At 65.0% G+C, this 17,419-nt stretch overlaps 2 protein-coding genes across 6 annotated transcripts in view; one reads left to right on the top strand and one right to left on the bottom strand.

Moving 5' to 3' along the window:
* Aatk (apoptosis associated tyrosine kinase) overlaps positions 1-17,347 on the bottom strand; it is a 27,155-nt gene extending 9,808 nt beyond the window's left edge. The window contains 4 exon segments of the mRNA XM_048796606.1: positions 37-116; positions 2,283-2,430; positions 4,647-4,780; positions 17,181-17,347. Of these exon segments, the coding sequence (XP_048652563.1) occupies positions 37-116; positions 2,283-2,430; positions 4,647-4,691 (273 nt within the window). The 5' untranslated portion in view covers positions 4,692-4,780; positions 17,181-17,347.
* Positions 13,227-17,419, top strand: part of LOC125614552 (translation initiation factor IF-2-like) — a 7,802-nt gene continuing 3,609 nt past the window's right edge. For 4 of the 5 annotated variants that reach the window (XR_007345142.1, XR_007345141.1, XR_007345144.1 and 1 more), the window contains exons 1-4: positions 13,227-13,728; positions 14,020-14,160; positions 14,263-16,059; positions 16,571-17,306. Coding sequence is in view for 2 of the 5 variants with exons in the window: in XM_048797478.1 (XP_048653435.1) it covers positions 15,935-16,059; positions 16,571-17,306 (861 nt within the window). In the remaining 3 variants the exon portion in view is untranslated. The remainder of the gene's footprint in view (positions 13,729-14,019; positions 14,161-14,262; positions 16,060-16,570; positions 17,307-17,419) is intronic. The other variant, XM_048797482.1, reaches the window with a different exon arrangement.

Raw genomic sequence — 17,419 nt, 5'->3', positions numbered from 1 at the left:
CCCCTGCCCCCACCCCCCGCCAGTGAGTGCGCTCACCTTCCCAAACCAGCCGTGGCCGATCTCCTTCAGGTACAGGAGGCTGTGCCGACCCAGGTCCGTGGACTTGAGGAGCTGCACTGTAACGGCAAGGGACTCAGGACCCCTCCACCTCCTCCACCTCCCGTCCTCACCTTGTCCCTCCAGGCCCATCCTGGGGAGCTAGCCGTGTCCCCACAAAAGACACAGGCCATACCTGGGGGCTGCCATCAGGGGCCAAGGTCTCTGAGGAGCAGGGCACCTGCTGCCCAGGTGAGCCATGGTTCTAGCTCCATCCGGGCATCTCCAGGTAGGCCTGGGAAGGGCTGCCTGAAGCCACCAGGACCAACCAGGCCAGAGACAACAGGCCCTGGAGCTGGACCCACTGCCTGGGCAACACGGAGCCGGCAGTGTGGCTGGGGCCAGAGCTCACGCCGAGGCCTGGGGAGGGCACCAGAACACCCGCCCCCACCCTGCCGCAGGCTGGCATCCGTCACCCAGCACACCAAAGGCTCCTTTGTTGGGGGCTGCTTGGCACAGCCCCGTACGGGACACACTGGGCCCATTCTCCCTGAAGGCCAGGCTGGGTGAGGTCAGCAGGCAGGAAGGGTCAGTGTGGGTCCGGGAAGAAGGGGCCAGGGCTAGCTGCACCCACTCATGCCCCAACAGATTCCCCAAATTCTGCTCCCACACCAGCATCCTGGAGGGCCGGGCGGGCCAGGCCTGAGACCAGCTGCCAGCAGAGCCCAGGGCCCAGGGAATGTTCGCTTGAGGCAGACATTGGGGCGAGGGTCCTTGGTCCCTGTGCCTGGGACTTTCCACCTGCAGCCCAGCCTGTCTGGACACTCCCTCCCACCTTGGGGTCTCAGGAGCTCCTTGTCCCTGTGCAGCTCAGGGGTCCTGGCCGTGGGCACAGGGCCAGCCACAGAGGCAGGAGGAGCAGGGTGGAGGGCAGGCCTGAGCCATCCTCCCCTGTCGTCCTGAGACGGGTGACGCTGGATAGTCATGTTTCCATTCCCAGACCCAACCAATCCCAAGTCTCTCCCCTCTGTGGAAGCAGAGTGCTCCCAGGTGGTCCCTGTTCCTCTCTGTGCAGGGCTCAGGAACCCCATGGTATCCGGGAGGGCCGGGTCCCATGCAGCCAACCCACCTGCCCCTGTAGGAGTGCTAGGGAGCCACGGGCCTTCAGGCCAGTGGGCAGATGGGCTCATAACGGAGCCTCAGGCCTGGACTCCTATCTGAGCAGTGACCTCTGCTCCAGGAGACTGGGGGGCTGGAGGACGCGCATGGAGCCTTGGGCCCAGGCTGCAGGCCTGCTGGAGGCCCGCTCTAGGTCTGCTCGGCAGGCCCAGACCCAGCCTGGGTGGAAGGTAGGCTGGCGAGGAAGCCCAAGGGAAGGCCAGCAGGGCACAGCCCAGGGCAGGTGGTCGGCTCCTCACCCCAGAAACACACCTCTGTGCCCACAGAGCCCCCCTGGGGCCGGCAGGGCTTCCTGACCTGACATCCCTTCCCTCAGTGTTCCCAGAGGTCTTGGGGGTAGGCGGCCAGGGGACAGCCCGTGGCTAGAAGTTCCAGGCAGAGGGGCCTGAAACCCGCCGCCAGGGAGGTGGCTGGAGGCCATGGACCCCATCCCTGCCCAGGACAGAACCAGGGTTCCAGAGCCTCTGCCATTTACCATCACCTTGGGGTCCAGGTCCCATGACTGCTCCTGGGTGGTCAACAAGGGCGGCTGGCCCAGGACGGGGGCAGAGAGGGAACATGCACCATCCCAGCACCAGAGAGGCACAAGGAAAGGCCCTGCCTGACCTGCACCCTCCCACCCTCTCCCCCCACCCCACTCCAGGCCTGAGTGAAAGGCAGTCCTTGGCCCCACGCCCACAGCCCCACCAGAGCCCCTTGCCCGGGTGCAGGCTCCACCTGGCACGCACCGTGGAGCCCAGGTTCCTGCAAGGTAGAGGCCCAGGATGTAGGAACTGGGGTCGAGTGTTCTGGGGACAGCAGAGAAGAACGGCCATCCCAGGACCAGAGAGCCCAGCCACCTTGCCTGTGTCACCACCCCTTTGCATAGCAGCCCCTGGGGACCTGCAGACAACTGGTCCCCAGGTCCAGAAGGTTGCATGCACCCTGGGCCGACACACTGCATGTGGCCCTCTGTGTCCCCACCCCTGCAGCTGGGTGCTCAGGCTTCCCCGGAGGACCTGTGTCCAACACTAGGACACAGGTGGGAGAGGGTGGGAGCCCGGCCCTTCCCTACCTGTCCCACTCACCTGAGCGGCCGGGCTGCTTGGCCATGGGCAGGGAGACCTCGGTGAGGGGCAGGACGTATACATCGGGCCCGTTCTGCGCTGCTGCGGCCGGGGAGCCCTGCGCTGAGCCGTCGGCCACACACTCGTCCCCCTCAGCATTCTCAAACTCCTGTGGGCCGGCAGCATGTGCCATGAGCTGGGCTCCAGGAGGGTCAGAGCAGAGGGTGCAGCAGGGCTCTATGGGGCCCTCTCCCCCGGAGCCAGGTGGAGTGGGGGTGGGGCACCTGAGCCCCAGTTGGTGCCCCCCAGGCCCGGGCTGGCTCCTTCCCCTCTCCTCCTGCAGAGCCCTGCTCCTCGCCCCCTGCCTCCCGGAGCCCTGGAGGGACCCAAGGCAAAGCCAAAGCCCCAGCATCCAGCCTCCATGAAGTGACAGTGAGCCCCGGCCACCCGGACCCCACCTCTGCTTGAAGAAGGGGCTGAAGGCAGAGTCCAAGGGAGAGAGGTGGCCGTACTGAGGCCAGCTGCCCTGGCCATCCAGAGACAGACCCCAACACCTCTCAGCCAGCCCTACCCAGAAGCCCCTCACCCTGGGTCCTGCCAGGGGTCCTCTCCGCCTTGGGGCAGCCTTGGAGATAGGGAACACACCATCCCAACCCTGCCACCAAAGTCACCTGGGAGAAGCACCTAAGTGCCCCGCGTCCCTGGCCAGACAAGGAGCAACCTTCAGCCCAGGGGCCACCGGGGCCCACTGCCCCTTGCAGACAGGCGGCCTCGGGCCTTCACCTGCTGCAGCCTCCCTGGGACCTCCAAGCTCCTCAGGGCCTGACACTGGGCAGCACCAGGCAGCCACTCCTGGCCAGGGGCTATTTTGAAATGCAGCTGTCCCAGCCACACTGTCCCCCCACCTCCGGCAACCCCCAGTGCCCAGGTGGGAAAGACGAGTGGGATCGAGGGACTTCTTGAGAAGCTGAAGCCTGGCTACCCACTCAGGACTGTGCCCTGTGGACAGACAGCTGGACGAGGGGGGGAGGCCCGGCCTCCTTGCCCCCCGGGCCCCCTGAGTTCCTGGGTCTCAGTGCTGACTGGGCTCTGTCAGTGTCCCTGTGGGCAGTCAGGTCTGCACTCAGATACAGAGCCACCTAGGGACAGGACAGGGGGCTGGAGCCTGTGGAAACCCCCTCTCCAGGGCCGGGAGACCACCCAAGGACTCCCCGGCCCTCTAACTCCCACGCCTCTGCAGGTGCCTGCTTCTCACTCAGGTGAGCACTGGCCGCAGTCCGTTACCTGCCCGAGTGGCCTGGAGGCCCGCTGGGTCCTGCCAGAGCAGCGGGTGATCAGGTAGCACAGAGTGAGCATGGGGGCTGCCCAGCACGGCTCCAGAGGGGAGCTGCCAGGGAGCCCGCTACGGAGGCCGGCCCTCCCACCAAGGCACGCTGGTGCTGGAATGTTCCGGGCACCATGTGCCCAAGGAGGTGAGGAGGGCAGGGGCAGGAGGGGGCTGCCAGCCTGTGTGAGGCCTTGTTCTCAAGGGCCCCGAGGAGGGGCGGCACACAATGGCCCATAAGTTCCACCCCGCCCCCACCCTGCCCACGCGACCTTGAGGCTCTGGCCTCAGGATCCTCCCAATACCCAGCCTTGCCTGGGCCCGCCTGCCATGTCCCTGGGGGANACCCTGCCCTCTCCACACGCTACGATCTGTGCTGGACTCCCAGTGTGGGCGCCAGAGTGGCCAGGCCTTGCTGTGAATGTGCTGATGGGCAGAATCAGGGTCACTGCCCCGCACCGAGGGCAGAGCCTCAGCTTAGGGCTCAGGTCCCTGCCTTCCACCAGTCGGCCCTGATCCGAGCTTCAGCAGGGCCAGGTGGGCGTGGGGGCTTGCAGAGTGGGGGACAGCACCCAAGGGACCACCCCCAGCAACTGTCCTTGGAGGGTGGCCTCAGCTCGAGAGTCCTGCGCCCAAGGGCTAACTGGGCCCTTAGCAGATGCTCCAGAGTAGCGACGGTGGCCGTCAGTGACGGCAGGGCCCTGGCTCTCAGGGTCTGCACTCCATGTCCCCGAGGGCAGAGATACCCAAACTGAGGGACTGCACAGGGCAGTCGGGGCCAGGGGGCACGTCTGCCTGCCTTCGGCTTCCCTTTGAGGGAAGAGCAGGGGACCTGGGGCCCATGGGGACAGCTTCTCAGGTCATGCTCAGCCATCCCGAGCATCCCCAGTGCAGTGGGGGGCGGTGAGTGAGGCCCCAGCCCAGGGATCAGAATGGTCCCCCGTGGTCCCAGGTGGCCCCAGCCACGGTCCCAGCAGCCACCTTGGGAGCCCCAGGAAGGAAGAGAACTCAGGCCAGGCCCTCCAGGTCCCAGGGACAGCCCTGTGGACCCCAGCCCTCACCTTGAACCCAATGCCACCCTTCTTGCAGCACAAGCAGGCCAGCATGAGGACAATGACAGTGAAGAGTCCCGAGAAGGACACAGCCACCACAGCAAGGGACGATGACCAGGAGAGCTCACTGAGCGGGGCTCCGTCTGTGGAGAAAGGAGAATGTGGGGCAGCCCAGGCACCAGGCCCCGTGCCCACCGTCCCACCCAGTTTCTCAGCCCACCCAAGACCCTCGCCGCCAGGAAGCTGATGCAAGTGGACAGAGCCTACCCTTTTGTGGCTGACCACTGGGTGCCACTCTGACCTCACCATGGGACACTGGGTTGATAAACTGGCTGGAGCAGGTTCTGCCCCCAATTCTGGGGTTCAGGGATACCTTTCTGGGAGGTCAGGGTCCTGGAGATTGTGGGGTGACCCTCACACTGGGTCGTCCTACTTTGTCCCTCTGAGGCTGGGAGGGTGGGTCACAGACCCTGCCAAGCAGGGGAGGTCGTGGATTTGGCCACCAACCACAAGCCAGGATCCAGACAGCTGCTTCCAAGGTGTGATGAGCCCACTGACCCTGTCTGTAGGGCCAACCCTGCTGGACCTGCCACCAAGACCTCCCTGGACCACTCTGTCCTGGGGGCAGCAAGGACCCCCTTCTGCAGCACCTGGTCCACACGAGCTGCTTCATCCCAGACAGGGACGCTGCCCAGGACAGCAGGACACACCCTCCCAAAGGCCCAGCCAGAGTCGGCTCCCAGGTCGGCCTCCCCACGGAGCCTGGCTCAGGGAAGCTCCGTCACCTGGTGGCCCCGAGGCAGAGGTCAAGGCCGGCCCAGACACCCCCTGGACAGAGGGGACACACTTGGCCAGCGGCTCCATGCTGGGCCTGCCCACACCCAAGGCTCCCGCCCACCACCCCAGAGGCCTTCTGTGACCATCTGCCCCCATTGGCCCTGGGGGTCTCTGGACCCAGCTTCTCTAGCCAACGAGCCCCCTCAACCTCTCCTCAGCCAACAGCAGACCCCTCAGACCCTGTCGCCTGCCCCAGGACCCCTGAGGTAGCAGCCATTTCTACCCGCTGGTGAGGAAGCAGTCAGCCAGGTGAGGGCCACTGTGCTCCTGCCGGGTCTTCGCCTAACGGGGCATCTGGGAGGACTACCCAGAGGCGGTGAGACCCGAGGGCCTGGAAAGACAGCAGATGCGGCCTGGGCGTCCCACTCAGGGCTCCAGACCCACTCCCACACCCACTCCTGAGGCAGAGAGGGGCCTTGGGCAGCCAGGACAGGGACCAGGCAGGGCCAGGGGACAGAGGGCAGGTCAGCCAGCAAATCCTGTGGTGAAGACCCACACAGAGAGTGGCACACCCATGGCCATGCCCACCTGCAGCCCTGCGTGGATGCCTACGGGTGTGTGTGTGTGTGTGTGTGTGTGTGCGCACACACGTGCAGGTGTTGCACAGAGAACGCCCGTTGCCACGGTGACCACCTCCCGTCTCCACCTGGTACCGAGCTTCATCAGTATGCGCCCTCCACCCACCTCTGCCTGCGCGGGACAGACTGGCCGACTGAGTCCCCTTGGTGGCCTTAGGGCTGGGGCTGACAGCCAGGCTGTGGCTGATGGCAGCAGGCAGGTGCCCTCACCCCTGGAGGAGCCCCAAGAAGCCCGTGCTGGGCCTCCACCTCCGTTACCAGGCCCTTACGTCCTACAGAGGCCCACTGTGGGTGCCCTGCTGACCTCCAGGGGTGGCAGGGTGGGGGGCATTCACAGCATTGCTGGACCAAGCAGCCACGGAGGGCAGGCAGACGGGCGCCGAGTGCTCCTCCCCTGTCGCCCCAGTGCCCACATCTCTGAAGTCGGATGTGTGGGGTGGGGAGGGCCAAAGGGGCCGGCCAGAGCAAGCAGGGGACCCCGGGGGGCATTTGCTCCCGAGACAGCAGAGACTATGGCCTCCACGGTGCCTTCAACCCAAGAACCCTCCTGCAGACTCACTGCCACATGGTTTGCAGACAAGGACACGGAGGCCCAGGTCAACAGGGGCCACTCCCTTCCTCCCACAGCCACAGGTGCCCCCAGGGAGAGCTGGTTCCCAGGCTGCAGGCTGGCTGGGCCCCGGGTCCCCTGCTCTGGGCACCTGACACCCTCGACTGAGGCTCCAGAGCACCCGCTGTGCTGCCCAGCTGGGCACCTGCTGCCTGCCCACAGGCCTCGGCTCTTGGGACAGAAAAGGGCCCGAGGGCCAGGCACACCTGCCCAGGTGACAGGGCTCGCGCGTACCCACACATGCCCACACGTGCCCACACGTACACAACCACACTGCAAACACACGGACAGACGTTAGCACACTGGCCCACACAGGAGTGTGCTCACAGACGGGTGCACACTTGCCACACACGTACCCACGTGTCCACATGCACGCACACACACCAGGTGCACACACACCCCTCTGTCCCCAAAAGCCGGCTCCGTCATCCCCAATTCCCAAGTAAGAAAACCAAGGCTCAGGGCGTTGCAAAGGCGCCTGCAGAGTGGCCACGGCCGGCAGCCCCTGACTGCTCTCCACCACCAGGAGGCCGGAGGCCAGCACCCCCAGGGCCATGCCTGCCCCAGGTCAGGGGGGTGGTGGCTCTGCTCAGGGCCCTCCCTTCTTCCCCTCTCGCAACCTCAGCGCTTGGCCAGGTGACCACTGGTCCAGGTCACCTCCTGGTGGTCTGGGAGCCACCCATCACCATGTTGACTGACAGGGGAAGGAAACCATGGGACCCGAGGGGACAGGACACCGCCTCGCCTGAGGGTCTGGGCACCCTGGCTCTGGACAGAACCTGGGGTCTGGCCTTTTACGGGGGCTTCTCAGGCAGCTGCACAGAAGCCAGGACACGGGACAGAGATGGGGACAGGAAGCCAAGCGCAGCCCCCAGGAGGGAGCCTGGGCTGAGGGTGTGGAGGGAGGGCGCAGAGGTGGCAGGTGGGAGGGTCAGTGACTTACCAAATAAGTTACTATATAGCTGGTCAGAGGGGCCAGCCTGTCCCTGTTGGGGAAGGGCATCCAGACTGGACAGGGCAGCAGAGGGGGCCCAGGATAAGGGCGGGAGCCAGAGGTGGGAGTCCAGGTTATGAAGCACTAGATGCTCAGGGACCCCACTGGCCCAGAGGGAGCACCCGGTACTCCCTCTGTCCACCGGGGCCTGGGAGCAGAGATTCCCTAAGCCACGCCTCTCCCAACTGTTCCCGGGGTGGGCTGCCCACTGACGCACCCAGACAGCCTCCCTCATCCCAGGACTTCATGCCCAGGGACACAAAAGGCACATGTGGCTTTGCTGGAACAAACATCAAGCGTTGACCGATGCCCTCTGGCGGCTTCTCCCAAACTCCCCAGCCTTGCAAGCCCCCAATCCTCAGTCCCACGCCAACCTGCGTTGAAAGGCCCCTTCAAATCAGACCCCCGCACTGGCACCCCAACAGCCCCTGGCCCTCCACAGCAGCTCCATGTCACCAACAGCTTGGCTGGGGCTGCTTTGGGGACCCATGGTCAGCAGCACAATATCCATGCGGGTGCGCAGGCCTCGGCTTCCCAAGACCACCGCCCACAGGTAGGGGACACTCCAAGATGCGGCCCAGGAGACCTCTACATCAGCCATGTCCGCTGCACCCAGCCCTGCCACCTCTCAGACTGAGGGTGGCGGCTCCCTCCCCCCAACCCTCTGCTGGCCTCCACCAGGGCGGATGGCCCTCCGCCCCACTTCCTGCGTTGGCGTCAGCACCAGGCCGTCACTCCCAGGTCTGTTTATGTCTCACTGAGGGTCCCGCTCCCCACGAGCTGGCTGTGCTGGTGTCTCTGTCACCTTGAGTCTCGCTCCACCCAGATTTGGGCAGAAAGATGGCCCCAGAGCTGTCCCCCTCCTGACCCCCAGGACTTGGGACTTGGCAGACATGACCAGGAAGGGCCTGAGATGGGACGGCAGCCTGGGTGACCAGGACAGCCCAGGGCCACTACAAGAGTCCCTGGCTGGGAGGCCGGGGTCAGAGAGGTGTGACAGCACAGCAGAGTCACCGTGATCAGAGGGGCCCTGACATGGGGACCCTAACACCAAGAAGACAAGGAGTGTCTTTTCCCTGAGCCTCAGGAGCCAGCCCTCCAAAGCCTCCATTTTAACCAACAAAATTAGGGCTTAAACTCAGTACCATTTAAACCCACAGCCACGGGACCAAGACTCGCCCACCACCCAGGGCCCAGCAGAGCCCTCACGGGACCCCTGCGGCCCCCACTGTGAGCCTGGCTGAGTCTGACCCTGCCGCCTGGGTGTGGCCCTGCCCGCGAGCTCCGCCCTTCCAGGTAGGGCCCGACTTCACCTGAGAGCCTGGCCCACACCTGTGTGGCCCTGCCCTGCTGAGTAGCCCAGAGTCCAGGGTGGCTGAGGTCAGCAGGCCACCTGGCCCAAGCTCTGTGTGACCCCACCGTAGGCCAACTACCGGGTCATCTGTGTGACCCCCAATCTCCACCAGGTGGCACTCTCTGGCCACTTCACGCGCTCGCGGTTCAGCAAGGCCGGGGCCTCCCAGGAGCACGGCAGGGGAGCAGACCCTGGGGACCAGGTGCTTGAGGGGGCACGGATTGGGGACCCAAGTTTGAGGGCTGCAGACCCCCAGTCCTGGCACACAGCCCTTACCAGGAGGGGCTGCTGGGTTTGCTCAGCCCTGCTCAGCGGTGGCCACCACCTGGCTCTGCCTGCCCTGCCTGGGGATCCCTGGCCTGTCACATCTGCTCCAGGATGAACCCTCCAAGGCTGTCACCACCGACCCTGAGCCTGTTCCCAGACACTGCCCTCCACGCACAGAGGAAGGCCAGAGAGCCCGCAGGGCCCACCATAGGCCGCCTCCTGGGGCTCTGGGGAGCCGCAGCAGCTCCTGGACACACCACTTGGCCACGCCCAGGGCCCTGACCACACTCATCACACCCAGCTCTGGAAGGGGCTGTCAGGGTCAGGGGTCAGGGGCTTTCTAACAAGGAGACCTCTCCACCACCAAGCAAGCCCCGTGGGCCCTGGGGGGCTGGGGTCCTGCCCTGCTCTGCACATTCTGGGGTCTTCTCAGAAGATGCTTGGGGCCAGCAGCGGCCCCACACTGGGTCTCTGCCCCCTGCTGCCCTCTGCAGGACAGACTGGGACAGCATCCACAGGCAGGGATCTGTCTGCCTAGGGCCCAAACCTTGAGCCCCAAGAAGGACAATGGACTGTGTGTGTAGTGACCTGGGCCCCAAGGCCCCAAGGCACAGGCCCCACTTCCACGGAAGGGATGAGCCAACACACTTGCTTATAACTGGCCTGAGGTTATAACTGGTGGCTGAGGTCAGCAGGCCACCTGGCCCAAGCTCTGTGTGATCCCACTGTAGGCCCAACTACTGGGTCATCTGTGTGACCCCCAGTCTCCACCAGGTTGTACGTCCCCCAACCATCCGGCCATCTGAGCATGTCTTCCCACCTGGCCCCGTTAACACTGATCTCCTGCCTTGGGTGGAGGTCAGACAGAGAACTGTCCCCAGCATGGGACAGCAGATGGGGGCAGCAGGTGCTCTGAGCCCTCTGCCAGGCAGAGCCCCTGAGGGATGACAGGGGGCACAGTGGTGGACCCTGCTGCCCTGGACACAGTGCTCATCCTCTGGGCTGAGGCTGAGGCTCCACCCTGCAGCACCGGAGCCCTAAGGCCTGGCAGCCTGCTCTCTGGAGACTCAGAGGGTGAACCCAGCCACTTGCCAGCTCCTGCGCCGGGGCCTCTTTCTGCACCCCCAGTGCCCAGGAGCCAGGGACATGGAACAGTGCTGGCTCTCGAGGACAAGGGCACTCACAGCCCGCTCCATCCTGGCCCCAGACCCCTCTCTGGGAAGGCCCTGCCGATGTCGTAGCGTGACCAGTCCTGAGACCTAAGCCCCGGGTGGGTTTGGGGAGTGCCCTGGCCGCAGTGGCCTGCCCACCTCCCAGGCCCAATCTCAGGAACCCACAGGCCAGCAGGCCTCGCCTGCCTGCTCAGCAAGAGTCCTGCTCCATGTGACTGTCCCCAGGACCCACACAGCTGCTCTGGGAGCTGGAAGGTTCTCTGCACGGGGTCCATGTCCACTCCCCCAGGCTCCTGCTGCTGGCCAGCTGTGCACACCCTCAGCCCCTCCTCAGCATCCGGAAATAGCTACTCACACCCCGGGAGCCCAGGACTTCTGGGCCTGCAGAGAGACCCCATCCTCCAGGCCCCTCAGGGTCTCTGGGGCCTGGGGGATGCGCCCATGTGCCCCAGGATGAGCTACGGGTCTGAGCTCGGGGGTGCTGGCCCACAGTGAGTGCCACCAGGCCTGGGAGCCCCCTGCAGGCCTCCCCCACTGAGTGGCCCTCTCAGGGGCAAGTGCCCAGGTGTGAGGGGCAGCTCACCTCAGGAGCATTCCTCCAATGTGGCTAGTGTACCTGGGTGCACCCTTCTAGGGACACGGGGCCTGCCCCCCTCTGCTTGAGGTGGCACCAATAGTCAGGGTCCCCTTGCACAGAACCAGTCTGGCCTGTACCCCAAAATGCTCCAGAATTGCCCCAAACCCGACAGGGATAAGCAGGCAGGAACGTGGGCCAAAGGTGGAGCCCCCCTGGGAGCCCCCCCTCCCCACTGACCCAGCAAGAGGCTGGACAACACAACCAAGGGGCAGTGCCTGTGGGTAGACAGCTGGGGACCGTGGAGGGCTGGTGGGCTGGGGGAAGCCCCAGGGCCTCCCTGGGAGCAGGGGTGCGTCCCGGGCCACCCCAGGCCGTCCCTGGCTAACACTTCCTGATTGTCGAAGCTTCTGTTTGGTAAGAGTGACACAGTCCTCTGTGGGGACGACTGCAGAGACCGGTGCCTCCCCAGAGGGCCCCAGAGTCAACTGTGCTCGCGCCCACTGCAAACGACGCCGTGGACAGAGCCGGGGGGGGGGGGCTGGAAGGCTTAGGAAGGAGGGAGCAGAGAGGACGCTGGCCTTTCCAGGTCACCTCAGCAAAGGCCACAATGACCCAGGTGCTGTGCTGGGCACACCCACCATCCTGCCTCACCTCCACTGAGTAGCCAGACTGGCTCTGGTGTGTCCATGTCAAGTTTCAGCATCTTAAAGAAAATAGGTAAACACTGTCTCTGTCTTTGGACTTTGTCTCTGTGGTGCTGGGGACAGAAGCAGGGCCTTGCTCTGCCGCTGACCTCACCCCAGCCCCCCGGGGGCTCCACCACTGAGTTACTGCCCTGGCCCTGTCTATTCGTATTTTGAGACAGGGTCTCACTAGCCTTGAACTCGCACTCCTCTGTCTCAGCTGTGGGAGGACCGGGGATCACAGGTGTGCACCACTGTGCCCAGCTCAACCGAGGATTTTTAAGCTAAAAAATGATGGAAGGATTCACAAAAGAAAAGATAGAAAGGTTTGGCCACGTCGGAACTTGTGACGGGCCTGAGTGCGTGGCCCCCACCACGGTGGCAGCTACTCGCTCAGGAGGCTGAGGCAGCGGAACACAGCTCAAGGCCGCCGGGCAGCTGGGGGCCTGTCTCGAAAGGATACGTGCATAAGCAGAAAGGGCTGAGGGCCGCCCAGCGGGAGGGCGCCTGCCCACCGGGCCTCAGGTCTAGCAGCCAGTACCGCAGTCAAATAATGAAAGTCTGGGGGGTTACAGCCCCGAGTTGGGGGCTGGGGTTGTGGCTCAGAGTGGCTCAGTGTGGCAGGTGTGAGCCCTGGGTTCCATCCCCAGAACCCCAGAGAACTAAAATACACAAAATAAAGGTTTTGTGTCCATCAACTAAACACACACACACACACACATATATATATATATATATATTTAAAAAGCCCCCAAGTTAAAGGCACCCAGCACAGCCGCCAAAATGACTTAGGGAAAGCGTGTCCAAGAGCTGAGGCCACCCCACACCCAGCACAAACAGCAAGGCGCCACTCGGCACCTCAGGACCCCGCGCTCTGAGGCAAGCTCAGTCACCAGTGAGGACGTGCAAGTCCTCAACCCCAAGGAGGCGCTCAGCTCCCTTCACGATCAGAGACGTCAGAGATGCCAAACCAGGGCAGTGACCGGCAGTCGCGCCCACGGGGGAGCCAGGGCAGAAATGAGTGAGAGGCACAGGAGCGAGCCACCCGGGCCACCCCAGCCACCCGGCCCACGGGGATGGCCGTGGCTCTTTCTGAAAGGAAGAGGACGAGGCTCGGGGAAGGGTGATGGGCACCAGGCCTCTGCACAGCGGAGACACCCAGGACAGCCGAGCATGGGCTCCGTGCAGCGCCTGAGGCCGTGCCACGCAGGCTGTCCACAGAGGCCACGGATGCCAGGGGCTGGGGTTGGAGAAGGATGGGGCCCCCGGTGACAGGAACTTTCTGGAACCACAGGTGGTGGCTATGCCCCTGCAAACACCCCAGTGCCGCTGACTTGCCCACGAGGGAGGGTGGAGTCTGTGGGCCTCACCTCAGCACGTCCCCATGGTGAACGGTGACACCCAGTGCCCACGCCATCCACAGGAAGCTGTGGCCAGCCCTGACCATCCCAACTGGCCCCACTCGTGTGGCAGGGCCACAGGTCCTGGGCACCTCCCCGGCCGGCCAGTCATTGGCCCCAGGGAGCTCCGGCTCTCCCCCACACCAGGTCTTCTCTGGCCCTGGTGTCCTTAGGTCCTACACAGAGGACACCCAAACCCTCCTGGAACAGGGGCCACAGTCACAACAGACTTCTGTCCTGGAGACCCCTCCCTGGGCCCCACCTTGGCCAGACCCCTCTGCAGCTCACCCCAGGGTCAGTCCGGCACTGTGGGTCCCTGAGAATAGCGTGGCCATCCTGGACACTCAGCCCCTTCCACCACCACCTGAGGTGAGCCACAGTGGCCACCAGTGGCTGGACAGGTCCAGATGGGGCATCGGGACCTCCCGGTGCCAGGCCCACACCCGCCTGGTGATGCAAATGGGATCTCGCTCAGGAAGGAACTGGCGCAACCGTGTGCTGAGCTGAGAGGCGGCCACAGGCAGCCGAGGGGCGGTCTGCACACCCAGGTCAGGGGCAGTGCCCCGGGGAGCCTGGGGTCTCCAGGATGTCACAGATGCCCCCTTCCAGCTCCCACAGAGTAAGTAGCAGGGTTCTGGGGTTCCCACAGCAGGCCAGGGGAGAAGGAGAGTGCCCTGTCCCCCATGGGCCATTGGAGGGCAGACAGAGCTGTGGGGCAGCGGCTTGGTTTCTGAGAGGGTGCACCAAGGCCCAGACCCAAGGCTCCTTCCAGAATGAACAGAACTCCCCAGAAAGGTGGACAGTCCTGTCCCAGGTGGAGACAGGGAAGAGGGTCGGCACTCGTGTGGCAGGGCCACAGGTCCTGGGCACCTCCCCGGCCAGCCAGTCATCTGGGCCCATCTTCCCGAAGCTCCCAGGACCAAGGTTATGTCCAGCCTTGGTGGACACCTCCACACCAAGAGCTTCCAGACGGCCCCTAGCCCCAGGAGCCCCACCACTAGAAGCCGGGTGCTGGGCAGGCGGGCACCAGATTCCATGGAGCCTCCAGCAGGTGAGAGGCAGCCCGAGGGGCACCGAGGGAGGAGACAGCACCCTGAAGGCTCCAAAGGCCCAGGACTCAGCCCTGCCCGCCCGACCTTCCCAATCCCCTCAGCCCCAGAGCCTGGACAGCCTCCCCTGGGCAGGACACGGAGTCAGTAGCTAAGAAGCGGCCACAGACGTTCAGCCAAGAGACGTGTGACCTACAGTGACAAACTCAGGGTCCTGCAGGTGCCAGCCCACTAAGGGCCTCCAGGACTGGGGTTTGAGGCTCCCATGATGTCCAGACAACTGGGTGCTGTGCCCACTGCCCTGCCAGCAGGGGAGACCCACTGAGTTGGACGTAGCCAGGGCAGGCCATGGGCCTGAGTAGCTGCGGGCTCAGCCTGTGGGCAGGTGGACAGCAGAAATGGAGGTGACCCACTCCCAGACCCCAGGTCCAGCTCCAGGAGGGCCCCACTGTGACCAGATTGGTGTCAGCCCCTCCATCGTCACCCTGGGCCAGGGGCTAGAATGTCACCTACACCAGACGCAGGGGGGCCCAGGCCAAAGGGGAGCTGGGCACACGCCTTCCACAGCCTCACCTGCAGACGCACACGCACTCCCGCAGACAGCCACACACACCCACGCATCCCCACATCCCGACACACCTGTGCCCTCACACGAACACACAGCTGCACACACCCACGCACACACACCCACCTCGACAGACACGGTGTGCATACAGGCATGAACGTGTCCACCCGGGTGCGCCTGCACGCACCTTGCACACAGGATCTGCACGCTCACACACGCCCACCCCACAGCACACACGGCAGTTCTCAGGGCAGTCTATCCTGGGTCCACAGGGTCCCCGCATCTCCCAGGACCCGAAGTCTGCTGCCCGGCCCTGGACAGGCCACCCTGCGTTGGCAGCTGGAGAGGCCTAGGGACAGCAGGAAGCTCTGCCAGTGCGGCCAGAGCGACAGTCCTGTCTGACCACACCAAGTCCTGCCTGGGTCCTCCCTCCAACGCCCCACCATGCTCCCTGACACCCCAGGGCCCTCTGAGGCCCGTCCAAGGGTGGGGTGGTGACGGACAGGAAGCCCCAGGGCAGCCAGCTCACTGGGTAGGCAAGGTCAGGGCCACCCAGAGTCCCCCGCTCCCTCACTGAAGTGCCTTGCTGCACACGCCATCATCCACTCTGCACAAGTGTCATCTCACTGTGGCCCCCGCCTCGGCCTGCCGACCCACATCCCTCGGCCCAGACTCTGGTCACCTCGGGCCCCCAGCCCTGACACAGCACCTGGGCAGAAGCCGAGGGCCACGAGGCTCCAGCTGCGGAGGAAGCCACAGGTCCTTGCCAGACCCTCGAGTACCGGGGACGCACACTGGTGCAGTTATTTTTAGCCACAACTGGTAGGACTGCCTGTCACGGAAGAAAAACAAGACCGAGAGGGACGTCCCGGGTCCAGAGCAGCTGGACGTGGTGCCTTCCTCGCCGGGACCCCACGGGACGGAGAGCAAGACCGGGGGCCCCGGGGGCTTAGAAGCAGGGACCAGGCCAGGCCAGGCCTGCGTGTCCACACAGAGTCCCAGCACGATCACCCTCCAGCCAGTCACCCCAGAGGCAGGAACTGTGCTCAGGAATGACAGCCTTGGGCCGGAGAGACTCCGGCAGCTCTGGGCGAGCAAGGCCTGGGGCCGTGGTGAGCCCAGGAGGGATGGGCAACCAGTCGGGAGGACAGGGGAGGGAGTGCGCGGCTCCCCTGGCATGAGTGGCCCACAGCGTCCTGTCTGGCCGGAGCATGGTCCCTAGGAAGGGAAGGGGCAGAGGCTGCCAGACGTCAGAGCAAGCAGGAAGCCTCCGACAGGCTGGGAAGAGGACTCCGCCTGGCCAGCGGGCCCTGGGACAGGCACGCAAGGCCGCCAGGCGTCGGGGAAATGCAAGCGAGGCCGCCGAGGGCTAGGCGCACCCCAGGGGGCAGGGTGAGGGGATGGGCATGGGGTGCGATGGCTGCAGGCACGGGGCTTTTATTAGGGGAACGGGAGAGCTCCCAAGCTGACGGTGGCGGTGGCTGCGTGACCGTGAACACTAAAAGCCACAGATCCTACCCTCCACGTGAAGGGATCCTGGGTGTGCAAATCAAACCTCAGAAAGGGGAAGGAGGGGGGCAGGGGGAGGGAGGGCAGGAGGAGGCCCACCAGAATGCTCAGGAGGGCAGCCCAAGTCGGGCAGAACTGAACACTGGCCCCACGGAGCTGACCACCCCTCGCCTGGTGGAATAGCCTTCATCAGAGGGCACGAGAGACCCTCGGCCTGCAGAGCCCAGCGACAGCAGCCTGGGGGACAGGGCCAAGAGGGCGGCTAGCAGGGCACTGTCACCAGGTGGGACACCCACTGAGCCGCACACTGGGGACGGAGCCCATCTGTGTGTGTGCAGGTTGACTAGGAAATGGGGCACCAGAGGACATCCCGCCCCCAGCAAGCCTGACCGGGACCGCGGACCCTCCACAGAAAGGAAACCCAGCCGATGGCCAGAGCCAAGCCACTGCTCCACCTGTCTGCCCACCGGATGCCCCTCCTGCTGGCCCCGGGCTGGGCCCCACGGGGGCAGGAGCCGGCAGCTGCAGACGCCAGGCCCCTCCTTCAGTCCACGGAGAGCGACAGGACAGCAGGCTGCGCGCACAGCCAGAGGGGACCTAGGAGCACGGGGTCCTGCGGAGCAAGCCAAGACAGCGTCCTGGACGCCACCCCTGGCCTTGAAGTCCAGCCTCAGGGCACAGGTGACCTGGGCCAGCTCTGGGACCCAGGTCCCCTATCCCTCACCACAGAGCTGCCTGCTGCCCTGTGCCCAAGTGGTGAGGAGGAGAGGCCCCCAGGGCCCCGCAGGTGGATGGAGCTGGACTGCCCAGAAGCCCCCCTGCAGAGGCTCTGCCCATGCTAGGTGTGGCCACATCCTCTGGCAGGGTCCTCGTCCCCGCAGAGGCCTGGCATCAGCGTCCTGCCCGCCCCAGGCTGGCACGGCGGAGCAGCCTCACAACCCCACCTACCGGACTCCAGCCAGTGGCTCCTGGTGGCTCCGGCTGCGGCTCCGCCCCAGAGCGTGGCCCAGGAGCAGCCCACCCTCACCTGCCCCTGCGGCCCCGGCCCGCAACCCAGGCCCTGGAGGAGGCAGGGTAAGCCGCGTGACCAGCCTACTGTGACAGTCCTCAGGCGACCGTGGCCCAGACAGGCGGCCTGGGAACTGGCTCCGGCCCCTGTCCGCTGCCCTCATTTCCTCCTGTCTCTT

Source organism: Marmota marmota, unplaced genomic scaffold (genome assembly GCF_001458135.2).
Source record: "Marmota marmota marmota unplaced genomic scaffold, marMar, whole genome shotgun sequence".
In the NCBI taxonomy this organism is placed as follows: Eukaryota; Metazoa; Chordata; class Mammalia; order Rodentia; family Sciuridae; genus Marmota; species Marmota marmota.
Note: the sequence above shows the minus strand (reverse complement) of the source record. Positions and strands in the feature narration are given on the sequence as shown.